Source organism: Pollicipes pollicipes, unplaced genomic scaffold (genome assembly GCF_011947565.3).
Source record: "Pollicipes pollicipes isolate AB1234 unplaced genomic scaffold, Ppol_2.1 Scaffold_3447;HRSCAF=4054_pilon_pilon_pilon, whole genome shotgun sequence".
Classification (NCBI taxonomy): Eukaryota; Metazoa; Arthropoda; class Thecostraca; order Pollicipedomorpha; family Pollicipedidae; genus Pollicipes; species Pollicipes pollicipes.
In genome coordinates this window covers 20,007,841-20,026,835 of record NW_023596297.1, presented here as the reverse complement: position 1 = coordinate 20,026,835, position 18,995 = coordinate 20,007,841, and the positions used below count along the sequence as shown (strand labels likewise).

The following is an 18,995-nucleotide window of genomic DNA, read 5'->3' as shown; positions in this document are numbered from 1 at the left end:
GGATGTGCAAAGCTACATGCAGTCAGCCGTGATCAGCTAAGTCGCCTACTCATGGCTGGAAAATGTGGTTCGAACAAAAATTGTTGTGGAGAATAGTGACCCTCGGACCGACCGCGAACTCCTGCCTCCCACGCAAAGAGGGTCTGGAAATTGTTCTTAATAACTTTTTCCGAATTTTATCGGACGGTTGCTGTTCACGTGTCAGCGTATGTTGTCGACCAATCACCAGTCACTTGCTTCTGGTCAGCTGTGGCATTACACTTAATTAACGTGTAAGTGGTGAATCGTTTAGGTGAGTAGTAGCGCTACGGTCACAAACGGTGCGAAGGTCACGAACAAACCCTGCGTAAATCCAACATAGGCGTATGCTGACACTAGACTGGGCACTAGGCTACACTAACTAGGCACTAGGCAAAGAGGTGAAACTAAAAGCTGACGTGAGTGAAGTTGAAGCTCGAAAATATTTTTGGAACTTCACAATTTAATCAATATGAAGCCTTTCTTGCCATTTTATATCCCAGGCATGCAATGACTTAATCCCCATGCACCTGTACTTTGGTTATGCTCGTGGTCTCTGACAGAAAAACAGCGTCCGCATTTAATCTGGTTGTACAATTCTCAGCACGAACCCTGATACGCCAGAAGCTCGCTACTCACAGAGCTCTTCTACCCCACCTGCAGCCTACTGTCAATGACGCGAGCATCGGCGACGGTACACACGGATTGCGGCGCGCTGTTGTGCCGAGGGTGCAAAGCGCCGAAGCGGGCCTTTTCTTCTTGCATGGCAATACCGTTTCATTGTACGTGCTAAGCCATAGTTGCCACAACTTGCAAGAGTTTAACAGTTCTCGGAAGGATTACAACGTGGCATACGTCACTGCACCGACTTTATATATTTGAGCCAAAAGAAAGAGAAAGCTCAAAAGTTATCTTTAGTCATAGTTCATGTTTTTTGCTGCCTTCCAAGATTTGCATAAAAATGTTCAAGTTGTAAATTTTTAAAGGAAATGTTAGTAGTGTTTCAGAGTTTCTTTTCCAAAACAATGCGGCACTTGAACTTGAGAAACATCGGCATGCAAGATAAGCATAGCATATAGCTAACATTGAGACTGATTACTGTAATCATTTACACAACAATAACTGTTAAGTTGAATATTTTTTCACCCTCGATGGGTGGTTGGGTACCCGAGCGGAGTTGAATGTACTGACATATTTTTTATAAGGCACATGTAAATGTAACGTAACGACTAAACAAGTGAGAAGTTCTAAAGTGACAGTGCTGATTCACACATGCTTGCCACTTTCTAGTCGAGGCTTGACCTAAGGGCCGAATAAAAATTGAAGGCAGATCGCAATTGACATCGGCCAAATTTTGAAAATTTGGGTAAAAGTAGCCATGTGACCGACTAGTTTGTTCAACTACCGCCTTGTTCGATAACGCCGAGTTTCGGCTATTTGAAAGTCCAACAAGTGGTTGATCTGTGTTTTGTTGTACTGTTTGGCAGCTAATGAACAGCTAATTTGGGAGCTAGGTCAGATGCATGTTTGTAAGTACCGTGCGCCATCTTCAGACGGAAGCCACGTAACCTGGACCACTCGCCTTCATCCATATTGGCCATCACGATTGCTCTCAGTCCCTGCCTATCGATGTTGGTTAGAGCAGCGTGTGCGAATGTTGGTAACCTTTCTCTACCCATTTTCACCTTTAAAGCCACCCTCAAAGTCCTTGCTTACCAAAGACCGCTATTAGTTCTTAGCTCAATGGTTTAAGTGTTCCGTTCGTCGATATACAGATCAACAGGCATCAAGAACCATGCGCATGCATATGCCATGACTTAAGGCGGAAGGGGTCCTCTTGGCCACACATCCTAAAATGTCACATATCACTTGTGGAAGATTGGGCAGTACTTGACAAGGAGATCATCATCACCGTAACCCTGGTGTACATGCACATGACTTAGCCGATGATTAGGAGTCACGTTCACACAGGTAAAGTCACGTTGCACGGTCAACTTTGCCGATGTGTTGGGTTGATGGGAAAACTGCGATGTTATGTGATATCTATTGGAGTAATGACATGGGAACGTCACACTAGCTCACGATGACACGTAATGCCTCACTAAAAGTTAAACTTCGTATAGGAGCAAATCACCACGAAAATGCATGCAACTCTTGCGAGTTAACGACTTTACGAGTGATGTGCATGACATAAGACAACATCAAAGATAGTGAAGAATCATACTGTCATAGAGACAGGTTAATTGTTTGGCAAACTTGGGACTATACGTAACGTTAAACTTATTCACTAGTCACGTGGACCACGGATCAGCGCCTTCGGTTCCCACGTTGGGTCCCGGTTCGAAACCTGGTTGTGGCATGACCCCCAAACGCTAACACGGACCCTGCAGTTGCTGCCCCTCTGTAACAGTATGCAGGACGACATGAGTCACGCTCCCTTATGGATAAAAGAACTACAGTACATGGTGGCTAGACCTTAAGCAAATGTCATTGGCGTCACAATCGAGTTGATCGAACAGCCGTATTGGGCGTAAAAAACGGACAGGGAACACACCGCTGGATACATGATTTTAAGGCAAACCACATACCAATGATGAACGCCCCTCACATTTGTGAAACGGCTACGCTTTAAATTTTTGCAGGAGCTTTTCTACTTTTGAAAGGAATGGTACTGAATTGTTTTTATAGTATAGATGTTCCCTTGCTTCAGTTTTTACTTGAGCCAAGATATGTTCTCTTCTAGGAGGATACCCAGTCCAGTGTGAGCAGATGTTTACAGAAACTAATGCCGGCATTTCAGCAGAGCGTTCGGAACATGACGCACGGGTGGACAGGCGCCAGGCCCGCCCCGGCACAAATAACAGCTGATGTCAGGTGGGGAATTCCGCAGACCCGGACATCAGTGCGCTACCTCCCTCTTCGTAACCGTACGATGTGGATTCAGGAGTTTTCAAAGGCCAGCGACCCGTTTAGTCCTGGTTTAAATGTTGGCAATAACGTTCCTGCTTTGGATGTTCACTAAGCGACTTCGGTTATTGTGGATGTGTGCGTGTGCACTCATTGAGAAAGCATGAAGGCGTATCCACATTGGCAATTCACCTGATTCAAAAATACCTCAATAATAAAGGAATATAACTAATGCAACATAATTCAAATATGTTTATGTTACACGAATAAACAACCTCCATGGAGGATTCCATGAACTACGCAGGAAGGCGCACATCTGGAATATGTGAGACAAATATCACAGGGAACGTCTTTGTTCTCTGTGATGCGGCCACCAAACACGAGCTCATTTCTTGGGTTATTGGACATTCGACACGCAATTAAACAATGCACTTCCCAGCGTGTATATATTTTTCAAAAGTTAACAGCATGAGATGAGACAGAGGACAGTATCTATTCTAAAACGCTGTGTTGTTTGCAAGCACAAGATGCGCCTGACTAATAACAACTTGGGGCACGCCACACAAGAGCCCGATGGGTTTTCATGATTCGCAGCAAATTAACTAAAAACCAGGAATAACAGCAGTTGCTTATGACACTCTGCGGCGACGTTTTTGAGGAAAGCCATGAACCTTATTCGTCAGCATTGAACCCCTCAGCGTAGACTGGGGGCGCTCCTGCACGAGACCCCATAATTACACTAAGCAACCCCAAGTATTCACGAGACCATACCAACAGCGACAACAGCGCCACCGCCGCCGTGTTTTGACCAAGGCGGCAAGAGGGAAGGCGTAGCCAGCTGGGCCGTACGCTCGTGCCGGGCCCGGCGGAGGACTCCCTGACGAGGATGAGGCACTAGCGCGCCTGGCGAAGAACATTTGCACCTCCTGCTAACTGGGCGAGATGCCTTCCAGCGCCGTGACCTCCCCCCGACATCACCACGACGCCCCACTATGCTTACGCAAGGTCTCTCCCCTTTCAACGAGAAGGGACAGCCAGCCCAACCCTGTCAGCTCACTGGCCGCAGGGCGTTCCCTCCCCGCCGTCACTGGCGGGGGCGCGGCCGCACTCCGTCACCGAGACCCGCACCGAGGGACCCCTCGGCCGGTCCGCGGCGGCTGACGGCAGCGGGGCGCCGTCCCGGCCGGTACACGAGCGCGCTGGAGCGCCGGGCTCGCTCGAGCGCCGCGGGTCCGGTGCACGGTGGCGCGACTGTCGCTAGGGCGACCGACGTAGGCTAAGCGTCGTCGCTGTAGAAGATATCGTCTTCCTGCAACGGAGCCGAACGGTGGGGCTTGCGGGGTGTCCTGGGGACGGGGGGGGGGGGGGGGCAGAGACGCCGGAAGACGGGCTCGTCCGATGACAGATACGTGGCACGCGGCCGAGACGTGGTCGGCCTCACGGTGACCGCGGGTCGGCGGTAGACGCCGGGTCACCGATGTGTGCCACTGGGTCAGACGTTCATTCCTAGTTCAGTTCACAGTAGGGAAAGGGCGGTAAGGACACCTACATCTGGTTGACTTGCAGTGATAGGGCAAGTTGAGCCGGACATGCTCTATCACTTGTGTGGCGGCCAAGCATAAGTTTAGTTCTGCTCCAATGGACAGATGTGAATCTCTGTCAAAGTGTTTTTGCGCGATATGTGTGAGGTTTGAGGCCGTTGTAGATTCCTTAAATTCAAAAATGGCCCAGTCTTGCGCTTAAAAATTGGAAGACGGCTTGGAATATTTTTACAAGGAGTGGACGTTAGACTGAAGATTTTGTCCAAAATTTTAGGTTTTAAAGGTTTCAACGTCTTAATTCAACAACAGCTTTCCTTTCAACCTTCCCAGAGCGTGACTTTCAACCCAACAAACATCGCGCAACTGAAGTCTTGCCGCCCTTTGAGCTTTGCCTTCAGGCGTAGTGCTGCCGGCTAATTAAATACTTCATTATGCCCAACAACTCCCTGGAATCGCCATAGTATAAATAGAGAACTCCCGGCTTAAAGTAAGATTTTCGGTGAACCAGAAGAGACTGGCACAGCTTTACACATTTCTAACACATGTAATTTTTTCAGTGGGTCACACCCTTTCAATAAATCACAAAATAATTCGTACAAGCTTGTCAAGCCTGACCATGAAAAAGCAGACTAGCGTAAAGAGAGTGGGTCTACATGACGGAAAATCATATAGCAAATGTAAAAACTAACACGCTAAGCCTCGCTGAACCAGGCACGGACCAGCGCATCCGCTCATACGCTCCGTAAGCAGCATCGACCTCTCTTTAGAACTCTGCCATATTCTCTGCCATCTTATCCCGCATAATTGCCGTTGGCCATCTGATCGATCTTAAGCCATCTAATTGGGTGATTTGCCGCGAGCGAGGCCGCAGGCCGACGGAACCTTGACGTCAGCCAACCGACAATTTTAGGTCATGGTATACATTGCTACCTAACGTTAAAAGAGAATGTACATCAGTCGTCGTTTTTAAGGCAGAACATATTGTAAATAACGTTAAACAGGTCATCTAAACTCTTACCTTGGAACTTAAGTAACTACGATAACGAACACCAGAGCACTGGAAACACGAGCGGCCGCGACCCCGACGCCACTGCTATGCGCAATCACAACATAGCTGCGCATTAAGAACCAAAAAACGTACCAGCCAGGGTAACAAAAATCCAATGAAATATGTTTATTGCGTATCCAAGCAGTCTTCCGTAATGTTTGTAGATTAGTCGACATGAGGGGCGAATAGGCGAAAGGGGCGTCTTTGGGTGAGAAATGGATAGCAAAATGAGACCATGGCGGCTAAACAAAACATTGTAATACGTAAATATATATGGCATGGAACATGGACGCCGATGGGACGCTGGGTTGAGGGGGATAGGATGGGGAGGTCAGGTTGGGTTAGGTTAGGCTAGGTTAGGTTAGCTTAGGCTAGGTCAGGTTAGGTTAGGCTAGTTTAGGCTATGTTCTGAATTATTCTGGCCTGTCTGTTTCATAAACGTACCTACACGCGATAAGGAACGTACTTCATTGCATTATCACCGCTATTTTGATCCCGTACATTTTTTATGGTTCTTGATAAGCAGTAATGTGGTCACCACGCGACGATAACGCAGCAACAGCGCTGGGGAGGTGGGAGGGGGGGGGGGGCGAGGTCGAGGCGGTGGAGTGTGTGGGGCGCTCGGGAGCTCGCTATCGTAATTGTTAAAATTTGAAGGTAGGGACATGAATCTGGCTGTTTTGTGATTATTTACGATATGTTCGGCCTTAAATACGACGAATGATGTACAATGCTCTTTTTTAACATTATGTGGCAATATATACCTGCACCCAATTTTGTAGCGTAGAGGTCCAGTCGGGCCATTAATCTTTTTGACGAGCTTATATCATTGCCAGCAACGATATGACAATGATTTGACAGCGGCGCCGATATGACTTGCCAACAACGATATGACAACGCTAAGACTTGGCAGCGACGCCGAAAAAAACTAAAAACAAACAGCAAATACCAGAAAAAGTTTTCCGTAGTCTTTTCAAGGCACTTAAGTAAAGGCGGTTTGATCATGTAGCGTATTTCTGCATTGTTGCAATATCACCACTATTTCACTCCCTTTTTCGAATAACATATAATGGGGGCGGCGTGATTTTCAGCTGGCGAAAAACTTAGGAACATGGGTTTAAACCAGGTTCAGATTTTAGCAATCAGGCGTTGCAACCAAACGAGACTAACTTATACTGACGGAGGAGAAGACCTACAATCCCACAGACAAAAGCGTGAGAGGATGTGTGCAGACCGTCACGAGCTTTCGCGCGATCTAAGCCGATAGAGAATGAAGCATGAAGACTGCACAGGCGAGTGGCCATGTTCAACATGATGCGTGTTCACTTCAAAACATCTGCGTTTTCCTCAACGCCTTGGTACCAAATGCCAAAACCGTTAAGCATCGTGACTTAATGGACGTCCTCGATTTAAATCATCAAGCCTGACCAGTATTTTAACCAGATGATTTGTCAGCTGGTGGCAAATTCTGTATCAGTTGACTCCGACTTACGCCCGCTAACTTCTCCTGAAAAGTATACTTACTCTCCACTGCAGTCGCGAAATACGTTAGCATTAGTTGCCAAATGTGTTTGAGGAGTCTTCATTTGCTTAGTTTTTGACATCATCCACATGATAACAACTGACCGCTTGTACATGGGATCTTGTTGCTCGTCCCGCGCCGACGAAGAGCCCTATTTGTAGCAGTTAACATAAATCTTGTCTAACCGGTAGCAGTTAGCCTAAATCTAGTCTTACTGGTAGCAGTTAGCCATAAGTGAACTGGCGTCCATCTCGAGCAAGTGACCCAATTAACCCTGTTCCATGCGAGATGCAATACTCGACATCCCTCACCCTTGCATCCCGGCAATCAGGGCAGCCATGATTCTCTCCGCAAACCGGCACTGACAAAGTTTATGTGTTTTCGCTAAGTGAAGTTGAGTTCAAATTGAGATCATCCTATTGTTCATGGGATATACATAAGAATCCACTGGTATACAGATCGTAACACACTGATCGAGTCGAGGAATACTGATCGCATCGAAGGGTTTGTACCGGGTCGGTGGGCACTGATCAGGCCAGAGGAAACTGACCGGGTTAGAGGAAACCGACCGGGTCAGAGGGCACCGACCGGCTCAAAGGCCACCGAGTGGCTCTGAGTGCACTGACCAGGTCAAATGGCACTGACCGGGTCAGTAGGCATTGACCGGGTTAGTAGGCATTGACCGGGTTAGAGGACTGACTTGGTCAGAAGGCACTGACTAAGGCAAAGAGCGCTGACCAGGTCAGCAGGCACTGACCAGGCCAGTGGACATTGACCGGGTTAGAGGACTGACTTGGTCAGAAGGCACTGACTAAGGCAAAGAGCGCTGACCAGGTCAGCAGGCACTGACCGGGTCAGTAGGCATTGACCGGGTTAGAGGACTGACTTGGTCAGAAGGCACTGACTAAGGCAAAGAGCGCTGACCAGGTCAGCCCTGACCCAGTGGCATTGACGGGTTAGAGGACTGACTTGGTCCAGGCACTGACCAGGCCAGTGGGCATTGACCGGGTAGAGGACTGACTTGGTCAGAAGTCCACCTGACCTAAAGGCAAAGAGCGCTGACCAGGTCAGCAGGCACTGACCAGGCCAGTGGGCATTGACCGGGTTAGAGGACTGACTTGGTCAGAAGGCACTGACTAAGGCAAAGAGCGCTGACCAGGTCAGAGGGCACTGACTAGGTCAGTTGTCAGGTCAGAGGGTAACGACCAGGTCAGTGACCGGGTCAGAGAGCACTGAAAGACTCAGAGGGCACTGACCAGGTCGGAGAGCACTGACCAGGTCGGAGGGCACCGACTAGGTCAGCGATCAGGTCAGAGGGTAACAACCAGGTCAGTGACCGGGTCAGGAGCACTGAAAGGCTCAGAGGGCACTGACCAGGTCGGAGGGCAGCAGCGGGACGGACGAGCACGGCATGCATTCGAACCGGGCCGTGCCCTCCACGTCGGCGGCGCACTCGCAGTTCTGGCACGACTGCGGGCGAGCGGTGAGCGCCACGCGCTTCCCGAACACCAGCATCCACTTCTTGAGCTGCCTCATGCGCAGGCGACCCGTCCGCGGGTGCGGCGTCAGCTTCGATGACGAGAATATGGCGCCTGCCGGGGCACGCGCCGGGTGAGGCGCGTCGGTCGGCGGCTCGTCACAGCGTGAGGTGTGCGAGGCGGTTCGAGGGGCAGCGACGCGACATCGCGCCGTCAGTGACCAGCAAACAGCTTCGGCTTGGATATGATACAAAGCCATAAGTGAACAGCCTTTGTATTCGATGGATGGTGAGGTGTTTTACGCTCTTTGTCTGTTTGATATGTAATGGCTTGTCAAAATAAGTGAGCATGTGAAGCGAATTTATCCTATGAAATCATTATTGACACACAAGCATTCTTCACATCATCGCCAGCTCAGTTCCGACAAGGTGCATGGTTCACCAACATCAGACAAACCACTGTCTGAATCTCTGAAAATGTTGCCATAAACATCGCGATCGTCGGTCTGAGCTTTACCAGCCTCCAGAGATGAACTGCGACTCGGCAGACAGCGTCCGTCCCGAGCTGTGTCTTACCTTGGGTTTGCCTGGTGGCCAGCGGCTCACAAAGCTTGAGCTGGGCCTTCGGCGTCCTGACGTGCTTCAGCAGGGCAGCATCGCCAACCAGCTTCTTGGCGTCCTTCAGCGTCCACGCCTTGTTTCTGTCAATGCCTGAGTCGCGAAGAGCAGAAGCCGATAGCCGAGTCAGATGCAGACGCTCAGCGGCTTGAGAGGGTTCTCAGAAGGCACTCCGCACTTGAGAGAGTTCTCATAAAACATTGTACACTTAACAGTTCATCAGAAGATGCTGCACACTTGAAAGGGTTTTCAAAAGATACTGCACACTTGAAAGAGTTGTCAGAAGATACTGCATATTTGAAAGGGTTGTTTGAGGACATTGCACATGAATGTGCGTTGTTTCGTTTTCATTTTCTTCCAAACAGGACACAATATTGCATTGCCTCATACCAAAGAACGCATACCATCGTACAATAAGTGAGTAACACAGCTGCACTTCTTTAACACACCCTGATCAACGACCATTCACGCCCCCCCTCCCCCCTCCCCGACCACCGACCTCGTTCCAAAACAACCGAGCAAGCAACCGTCCCAAGCGTCAGCCCCTGCGACAACACACTTACCGAGCAGCTTGCCCTTCTTCTTGGACACGCTCAGGTCTCCGTCCATGATGACGTGCAGGGTGATCTGCTGTTCCGCGAAGGCGTTGGCCAGCGTGGTGTAGTCGATGCTCATGGCGCTGGCCTCGCAAGCCGAGCACGGCATCAGAATGAACGTGCGGGACACGCCGGCCGAGAACGGCAGCATGGCCGCCCGGCGCAGGGCGCCGAACACGTCCCGACCGCCCGAACCTGGCGCATCGAGAGCGGGCCTGTCACAGCGCTGTGGGGTGGTGCGGGATGGTCCCACCAGCGGCCGGCGGCGGGTCAGACACGCTCCACCCCAGGGTGGCAAGTGCTCGGTGAGACGCCCACAGGATGCGTGGGAACATAGCTCCGTGGGGTGGGGTTCGTACCGGGTTTGATTTGACGGAAGGCTTGGACGGTCCTCTTGGCGCGCGAGAAGATCTGGCCATTGACGGTGAGCACCTGCGGCTGGTCCTGCACTCCGTCGCCGCCGAACACCACCACGGCGAACCTGCGACACGGCCGGGCCAATCGATGTCACCCGAAGGGTGGCCGTACTTTATTTCAGCCCATTACCACCTGTTCCTCCCCTCCCCCCCCCCCCTCCGTAGCCGTCTCTCTCGCAGCTGTGTCACATGATGCGCGAGTCGTCATTGCTTAGACCGATATATCCATGGCAGGCGGTGAGCCGGTGACATGTGTTCGTAAGTTGTCGGAGGAATCAAGAGTCAACCATCAAATAAAAGCGTTCGCGTTCAATCACCTGCGTGTTCAAGTTTGTTTAGTCCCGGTTTCCATCAGAACACTAAAAACGATATCCACGTTGATTCCATTGATTTCGCTTTCCACCACAGCGCTCACAGCGGAGCGCCGCAACTGGTGTTGACGACCGTCGGCACCTGGTCGGCAAAAAGCCCATCGACTAGGATTCGACCAGGGGCCGATAGCGGTAGCCACACCTGTGTCGGCCGCATACAAGTGACGTCACCGCCAGCTGCACCGCTGTCGGGGTCAGCACCCTGATGGGTCCCCCTGACGACGCCAGGCAACTGACTAAACTACGAGTTCGTTGCCATCGTTTTGCGCAGCGAACATTTTCGTTGAAGCTATGTGTGCTTATCTTACAAAGGCGGGTCGCTGCCTTCAGCCGACGCCACTGTTAATTATACACAATCGGTGGCGGCTGGGCCGGTCCGAGGCGCAGTCCAGGACACGTTGGCGTCGTTATTAGAGCGCAGTTCCAGTGCGATAACGTCACACCGTTAATCATAATAGACGACCGTACTTGCGAGGAGGACTTCCGCGAAGTAGCGAGTGGCTCGCCGCAAATTGCACGCAGATTCACACGCAGGCGGCTTGAGCGAGCGGATGTTTACGGCGAGAGGGTCAGTCAGTCACTCGAGCGTGATTCTGACGAGCCACGTTGGGAAAAAACCTTGACCGTGTGCGCGAGCTGAAAACTGCGATATGGTGGCCCACAAACTTGGCCTTACAGTGACCGCGCCTCCGCCGCGAGGCATAACAACCAACGCAGGAACCAGCACGTCCCCCCCCCCCCTTGCCCCACTCACTTCGTGGTGGCGAATTTCTCCAGTCGCAGAGCTATGCTCAGGGAGTTCACCAGGCGGCCGATGCTGCGTCTGGCCGTGATGTTGGCGTTGCACTGTTTGGCCTCCACGATGAAGACCACCTCGGTGGCGGGCGTCTCGCCCTGCACGCGCACCGTCCTGCCCTCGAACACGGGCTTGCCGTCGATCTCGCACCTGCCGGCCGGCGGCAGGTTCACGTGCGCAAGGGCACACTCCGCGCACCAGGCGGCTCGCTGGCACGACGCTGGAGGCGTAGTTGCTTTTTATGTAACTGGCCCACAATTTTATGCTTGTTCGATATGGACAAGTATGCACCGAATTGAGACTTTACATATGTGAATATATCGAGAGTAATGAAACCCGGCGTTGTTTCCACGGATGCAAATGTAGCCAAGTTCATGCTCACTTAATCAAGCCAAACCAAGACCTTAACTGCGGTAATATTTAGGCCCACTTATTATACGCTAAATATGTTACGAAGCGCATAAGAACCACGGAATTTGCAGCCTAGTCAGGGAATTGGCTAACTCCCTGAGTGTTGAGGCAATGGTAAAGACCTTAAGACGTTTGCAAACTCCCTTGAGAGCTTGCGAAATTAACGAGGTTGTGAAACGGAAGACTTTAATTTTCCTTTTCAGTCAACCCTGAAAGAGCGCACGCAGGGAACACCTACGCCAACTGATAAACACCATACGAAAAACTTTGCCCTTAGCGTACAGTCGTCAAACGCCCTGTGGCTTTACCACGGCTTTTATGCCATGAAAAGCAGCATTCAACAAACAACGCTACCAAACAAAAACATTCCTCCACAGAAAAAAGACGATTGTTCACCGCCAGATGTTGTTCAGTAATAAATTTCTGTTATAGACATTGAAGACTGCCGTACAAGCAGATTACGCAGGTGATCAACGCGAGAGGTCCTATTGCGCCGTTAGGAAAGTTAACAGAGCCAGGCCGCCCACACACACAAGACTGATCAGAATGGAGAGACGGTTCCGATCTAGGCTGCCGCGACGAGACATCAGCGAGAATGCGGCCAGTCGCCGGCAGGTGGCGCCCTTCCAGCACGAGCTGCAATCGACAGCCTCGGAACTGTCACGCGGCGCACGCATCAGTTGCGCTGGCTCTGCGTCACCGCCCTGGCGGCGGCCGTCCAATCAGACAGGCGCTATTGACACTGCCGGGACACGCACTGCCACGCCAGCTCAACGATAAACGCAACGGTATGGAAGGTAACGCTACATCGCCAGAAGTCTTTGTATTTGCTGCATTTCCAAGCCCGCTGCCTCGGGCAGTGTGACGCGGCCTGAAGCCGCTTCGTCGCCGCCGCTGCTGCACATCTCAGCCCCTGCCCCGGGCAGTGTGACGCGGCGTCCTGTCGCCCTGTCACCGCCGCTGTTGCATTGCCAAGCCCCTGTCCCGGAGGGCATGAAGCGGCCAGCCGCTGCTCGCAGCGGCCCGCCGGTACCCGCTACACTTACTGCACACATTTGTTGGGCATCTTGAGCGGCCAGCCGCGGTGGCGACACGCCTCCACGTAGGCCCTCACGGCGACGCAACGGTTCTCGTCGCCCTGCTGCTGGCATGCGGTGAGGAAGGGCGCCGGGTCGACCAGCCGGTGACAGGCGCGGTACTCGGACTGCGGCGCGCCCAGCAAGCCCCAGCAGAAGCCGTCCGACCGCTTCGCCGTCCGCACGCTGGCCGCACGGGGAGGCACGTTCAGGGCACGGCACGGGAGCGGGGGGAGGGGCAGACCGACTGGGCACGGAGGGAGATATGCTTCACGCACGGCGGGCGGCGCGGGAGCGGAGGCGGCCGCGGGCAGATGGGCCTCACGCACGGCGCACATGTTATCACGCGACAGATGGGGTGTGCACGAAGCAACAGTTCTCCACACCCTGCGGAACCATTTGGAGCTTACGGCAGACTCAGACCGACCGTGGCTTAAAGTGGGCTAGTTCTGAGTGCAGTAAAGGGCGTCTGGCGGGTCCTGCATGACTGCAAGAAAAGTGCATTCCTCGAACCCAAATATGCCCTTTGACATGCACTCAACCGAGTGCAGGGCGAATAATGTCATCAGGGTATCTGCAGCAGGAGCAGCAAGGTTGCTTTAACACTGACCGTAATGATGATCACTCTCGTCGTGGCTTATTTTGTGATTCTTAATTTGCATGATGACATTTAGATTATGTGATGTTTTGGCAATATATCCGGTATTTCAATATACAATGCTTTTTTTGTCCCACAGCAAGTTGTCTACAACCTTAGTTAGTCGAATATACTCACGACATGAACACCGCACGTGCAACTCATCAGACACCTTAAAACGTTTTGAAACACACAGCGCTGAAGGATGGCAGACACTGACCGTCTCAGGTGCGCACCGGAAGACAAGAATACATGGAATCTAAGCCGTCGTCGCGGCCGTGTGCTTGCAACGCAGCCCAATCCCCTCCATATTTAATCCCATATCCCTTATCGTCATCTATGATCTCCCCATCCCTGGGCCTCATCCCTTGCACTCCGTCCCAATGGGTTTACCAGCACCTCTGTGCCAGCACCATCCATATCGACGAACGTAAGACAAAATCAACATTCATTCTGTGGATACACATATGTGTGTACATCCAGATACAATAAGAACACCACCTTATGCCTTCCGGGAATTCGTCTGTGCATTCACAGGGCAGAACGAGGAGAATGGACAAGCTTCGCCAAGTGTTGAAGGAGCTGTTCGACATTTTAAGATGTCGAGGCAACCAGTCACATATGATGGAAAAAATTACTTCATTTGTTGACAGGTTTTTAACTGCAAAGCTGCTCCAAGTACCAAAACTTCACTCATCAGTAAATATGCCCCTCAATGCAATGTTTGCTTATGTCATGGAATGCTTTTATAGCATCAGAGACGCAGCCAGAGTTGCCGCTGCAGCGGATGGCGCAACTCACTTATGACACCTGTACTCGCCGCAACGTGACGCTGTCGGTTTATAGTACGTAAATTCAGGTTGCGAGCGTCATGTGCACGTGCTTTGTCTTTTTTCTGGAGTTCTTGCATATTTGTCCGTGGTGGCATGACTTTTACGTCCATTTGCATTTAAGTTACGACATCATTATCAAATTGTTTGATTCTTATTATCATGATCACTTATCCAGCAGTTGCCCAAATGCCTACATTATTTATAATAATACTGCAGTTCTAGATCAAGACATGTTATCAGCAGCACAAGAGGAATTTCAGCCATTTACCCTCTATCGTGGGACACTTGATGCTGCATCAACGCAAACGAGAATGTGTAACGACGATAACTTTCTTGAACACCAGCACCATTTATCCAATGGCGCGGGGTATTCGCGTGACGCCTCTACGGCGTCGCAAATGTCTGAGTGACTTTCAGATGGGTGGTGCGTAAAAGGCTGCACGATCTCAGAAGCAAACAAATTTAAAGTCGTACAAAGACCATAGCTGTCAACGGGAAAGAATGATCATGGAAAGGGCTATCTCAGTTCAAAACCCCGTACAAATATGGAACAATCCATATACCACGAATCTAACACAAACCGAAATGTCACGCCGTGTGTACACAATACCTCCGCCCTTCCCCGTGCTGCATTGTCGGCGAGGGGCGGAGGTATTGTGTACACACGGCGTAGCCCGCTAAATGTTCTGAGCCGACAGCGCCTGGTGCAGCGATGGCATGCACTTCAGCTTCTACGGCAGGACCCAACAGCGGGGAATGAAGAGCACATACATGCCCACGCGTGAATGTCAATATCGTGGATGTCATGAATTCGATCCGCAGAGGCTTATTTCGAAGGCTTCAAAGAACGTAAACAGTGATTGGCAGATACGCCTGCGCGATGTGTGTATGCTTATTTGGAATGCTTAAAGCAACATAAACAATGGTTAAAAAGGTAAGCCCAGGCCTACGGCGAAGCGACGGAAGGCGCCGCCGGATGAACGTGATGTGTGACATCACCACGCCGTTACGACAGCCGAGATGCCAGGCGGGGCGGGGTCACCACAGACCGGGTGGAAAAGTACGACCATCGAAGCCTGGCTGCACGCTGCTGTGCTCCTCAGGCGCGTCCTGTCACTTGACACCGACCCCCAGTCCCCCCAGGGGAGGGGAAGGCGTGGCGGGGGAGGGGGCGGGGTGTCGCGTGGCCGCGGTGGGGCTCTCGGGTGTGCCGGCGCGGTGCCAGCGGGGGGGGGGGGGAGGGGGACCGGCGCCCGGACCGACGGCACCTCTCACGTGTCATGATCGATCGGCACCACCTGATTAGCCAATGACGTCACCACCTATCTCTGGGGTGGAAGCGGCACGGCCACACCAACTTTACACGCTAGCCCTCTTTATGGACGTTACGAGCAACCCAGCCTGGCACGGCTCCGCGTCTGAGTTGGGCACTGATTCATGACCCGAGCTAGACCCCAGATATTGCTCCGATATGCAGCCGACCGTGCCATAGCAGCAGGGCCCTGGCGACACCGGCGCGGCAGACGGCGGCCGTTTCGCCCAGCGTCCCGCCCGGCGTCTGGCAGCGCGACCCAGAGCACGCTCTTCGGACGGCCGCCAGCGTGATGTTGTGCAACACGTCATGAAATGAGGCTTTGTTTTTGTTGCATGATGCACGTCAAGTTAAGAAAACATGACAAAATTCGGAAACGATTTCTTGCTGACAACAAGCCATTGTCTTACCCAGCTTAAGGTTAGTGCGAACTGCTTAAGACGCAAACACCGTCCCTTTATGCATCACTGACCGGAGAATGGCCGACCACCCCGTAGCACTCTACGTAACCGATCCAACCCCCAGTCATGTCCAACAACAACAGCAGGAACGAGTGGAAAGTAAGCCGTTGGTCCTGGATTTCTCCAGAGTTGGGCCAGAATACGAGCGTAACCTGTGAACAGCTACAACCTCTTGAGATATGAGCCAACAGCCACCCGTGGAAACCATTGAAAATCATTCCTGGCGACGACGGTAACGGTGACGACTCTGTTCGGTAGGTGCTTCTGCTGCAGCGAGGGTAGTACTTTTATGCTAAAGACAGCACTTTGTAGAAGTACTGCTGCTTAAATATACGGCAGGTGGCAAAGCTAAAAGTATCAAGTAATCAAAAGAGCGTGCCGCAGTTCTCTTTGAATTACAAAGCTGTGTTGGAAGAACCAATCCCTTTAAAACACTTTTTCAAACTCATTAGTTTTCGGCAAGTTCATAACTTAATGACTGTATCTGCCGGTAGGAGACTATACGGCCGACTGCCAGGCCACGTATCATTCAGTGGGGTTCACGGGCACTTCGACTATGACGGCTATCTCCGCACCGGCGTCCCTGTGCCATCCCTGTGTCATCTCTGTGCCATCCCTGTGCCATCCCTATACCACCCCTGTGCTATTCCTGTATCGTCCCTGTACCAGCAGGGTCGCTGTGAGGATTGTCTTAAAGTGGGCCCGGATCTCAGAGGGAACGTACCACGCGGATTGAGGGGGAAGAAGTTTTGGTCTAGGGGAAGGGGCAGGCCCCAAACCCATGGTTGTGCCTATGTCTGCCAGGAGTTCTGGCTTCGTACCTGAATACCTGCAAGGTGCATATCGACAACTATCCATGTTCATGTTCGTAGCATTCACGAATCATCCCAACCAGTGGCTCATTGTTTGATTCGGTACAACTACAATATTAGTATGAATGACGTACAAAAGCATGACAATAACGCGACGACATAGCTTGACATGGCGTGGCGCGAGCCAAGTTATTCATACGTTATCAACCATTCATCTATTCACACAGCTTCATCACAAATACGATCATCAACCAAAACCTAACTCGGCAACACGTTGCAGAACGGCGAGCGAGCGATGATCACGCATCGGGCCTGTCTGAATCGTCTAGTCTGGTTCGAACCTAACCGGGGACACGAGGTGGTGACGATCGGCGGAAGGCGGCTCCAGGATGAGGCTGGGGGATGCGCAAAAGCCCTGCGTGCCGCCGACAGGCGAAGGGCTGGCAGATCAAGGGCGCCCGCGCTGCCGCCCGGCTGACGCGCTAGCGTACAGCGGTACATGGATCGGCTCGCCTCGTATCGGCTCGCCTAGATCGCTCCCTCGATCGATCGTACATGGATCGGCTCGGGAACATGGATCGGCTCGCCGCCGGAACCCGCCAGTCATAAGGACCCTGACAACAGCGAGGCCGTCACAGCGAGTGACAACGCGACAACATTGCACCAGCCCAGCGCTTGAACAGTCGCGGCCGCTGAATCCCGCCAAGCATCGATGGCGATCCTGGCCTCAGAGTTTGTCACGCCTTGCACGTTGTTTAGGTGACACTCTGCAGCCCCGACCCAAGACCGAGACGCGATACGGAACATGAAGGAAAACGTGGGGCTGGATGAGAAGTTTACAAGCTTTAGGCGTAAGGTGGTGACGAATTCTTGGTAAGGATAAAAGGACAGAGTAGCACTTTTTGACAAAATGAGAGATCTGCACCTCCCAGGAAAAGACACCTTTAATAGGAAATTCCAGCATATTCACGGATGGCGAAAGGGTTAATTTGTCTCCCGCAATGTCCAGGTGAAAAATGACATTTTCTTCAAGCATAGCACAGTACCAAGAAGGAGAAGAGCTGTTATGGTGGAGGTCATTTTAAAGAAGTTAGAGTGAAATGATGTGGTGTGAAGTAGGATTGAATCCCTGGGATGGCTTCCTCCTGTAGGGATTTCAAACAGATAGTTGGTCTGAATGAGCGGAGTTAAGCAGTTCGATGTCGTTGGCGTGGAACACCAGTCGACCGTGAGGGAGGTAAGATGGGAGATCGTTCATGAAGATGTTGAAGAGGAAAGGGTCGTCAAGGGTCCCTGAGGGACACCGTGAGTCGGCGGGAGAGAGAGAGAGACGGAGAGAGAGAGAGAGAGAGAGAGAGAGAGAGAGAGAGAGAGAGAGAGAGAGAGAGAGAGAGAGAGAGAGAGAGAGAGAAGAGAGAGAAGAGAGAGAGAGAGAGAGAGAGAGAGAGAGAGAGAGAGAGAGAGAGAGAGAGAGAGAGAGAGAGAGAGAGAGAGAGAGAGAGAGAGAGAGAGAGAGAGAGAGAGAGAGAGAGAGAATGAGAGAGGAGAGAGAGAGAGAGAGAGAGAGAGAGAGAGAGAGAGAGAGAGAGAGAGAGAGAGAGAGAGAGAGAGAGAGAGAGAGAGAGAGAGAGAGAGAGAGAGAGAGAGAGAGAGAGAGAGAGAGAGGAGAGAGAGAGAGAGAGAGAGAGAGAGAGAGAGAGAGAGAGAGAGAGAGAGAGAGAGAGAGAGAGAGAGAGAGAGACAGACAGACAGACAGACAGACAGACAGACAGACAGACAGACAGAGAGACAGACAGACAGACAGACAGACAGACAGACAGACAGACAGACAGACAGACAGACAGACAGACAGACAGACAGACAGACAGACAGACAGACGACCATCTCTCACTACTTGCCACCGAGCAGCAAGGTAGCTCTGAAACCACTTCGGATCAATGCCATACGACTGCAGCTTTGTCAGAAGAACTCCATGGTCGGTACTATGAAAGGCACGGCCTAGATCAATGGAGGTGACGGCGGCAATGTGCCCAGCGTCAACCCGACGTACCGCCCACTCAACGGCGTCGAACAGGGCGTCACCTGCTGAATGGCAAGGTCTGTGACCGTACTGTGATGGAGCTAATAGGTCATGGGCAGCGAG

At 51.7% G+C, this 18,995-nt stretch overlaps 1 protein-coding gene across 1 annotated transcript in view; it reads right to left on the bottom strand.

Annotated features, from left to right (window-relative positions):
• Positions 1–3,347: 3,347 nt before the first annotated feature.
• Positions 3,348–18,995, bottom strand: part of LOC119091287 (apolipophorins) — a 39,190-nt gene continuing 23,542 nt past the window's right edge. Inside the window, exons 10-16 of the mRNA XM_037213979.1 lie at positions 12,768–12,983; positions 11,269–11,460; positions 10,087–10,208; positions 9,695–9,922; positions 9,090–9,224; positions 8,411–8,628; positions 3,348–4,234 (exon numbers count right to left, since the gene is read on the bottom strand). Of these exons, the coding sequence (XP_037069874.1) occupies positions 4,202–4,234; positions 8,411–8,628; positions 9,090–9,224; positions 9,695–9,922; positions 10,087–10,208; positions 11,269–11,460; positions 12,768–12,983 (1,144 nt within the window). The 3' untranslated portion in view covers positions 3,348–4,201. The remainder of the gene's footprint in view (positions 4,235–8,410; positions 8,629–9,089; positions 9,225–9,694; positions 9,923–10,086; positions 10,209–11,268; positions 11,461–12,767; positions 12,984–18,995) is intronic.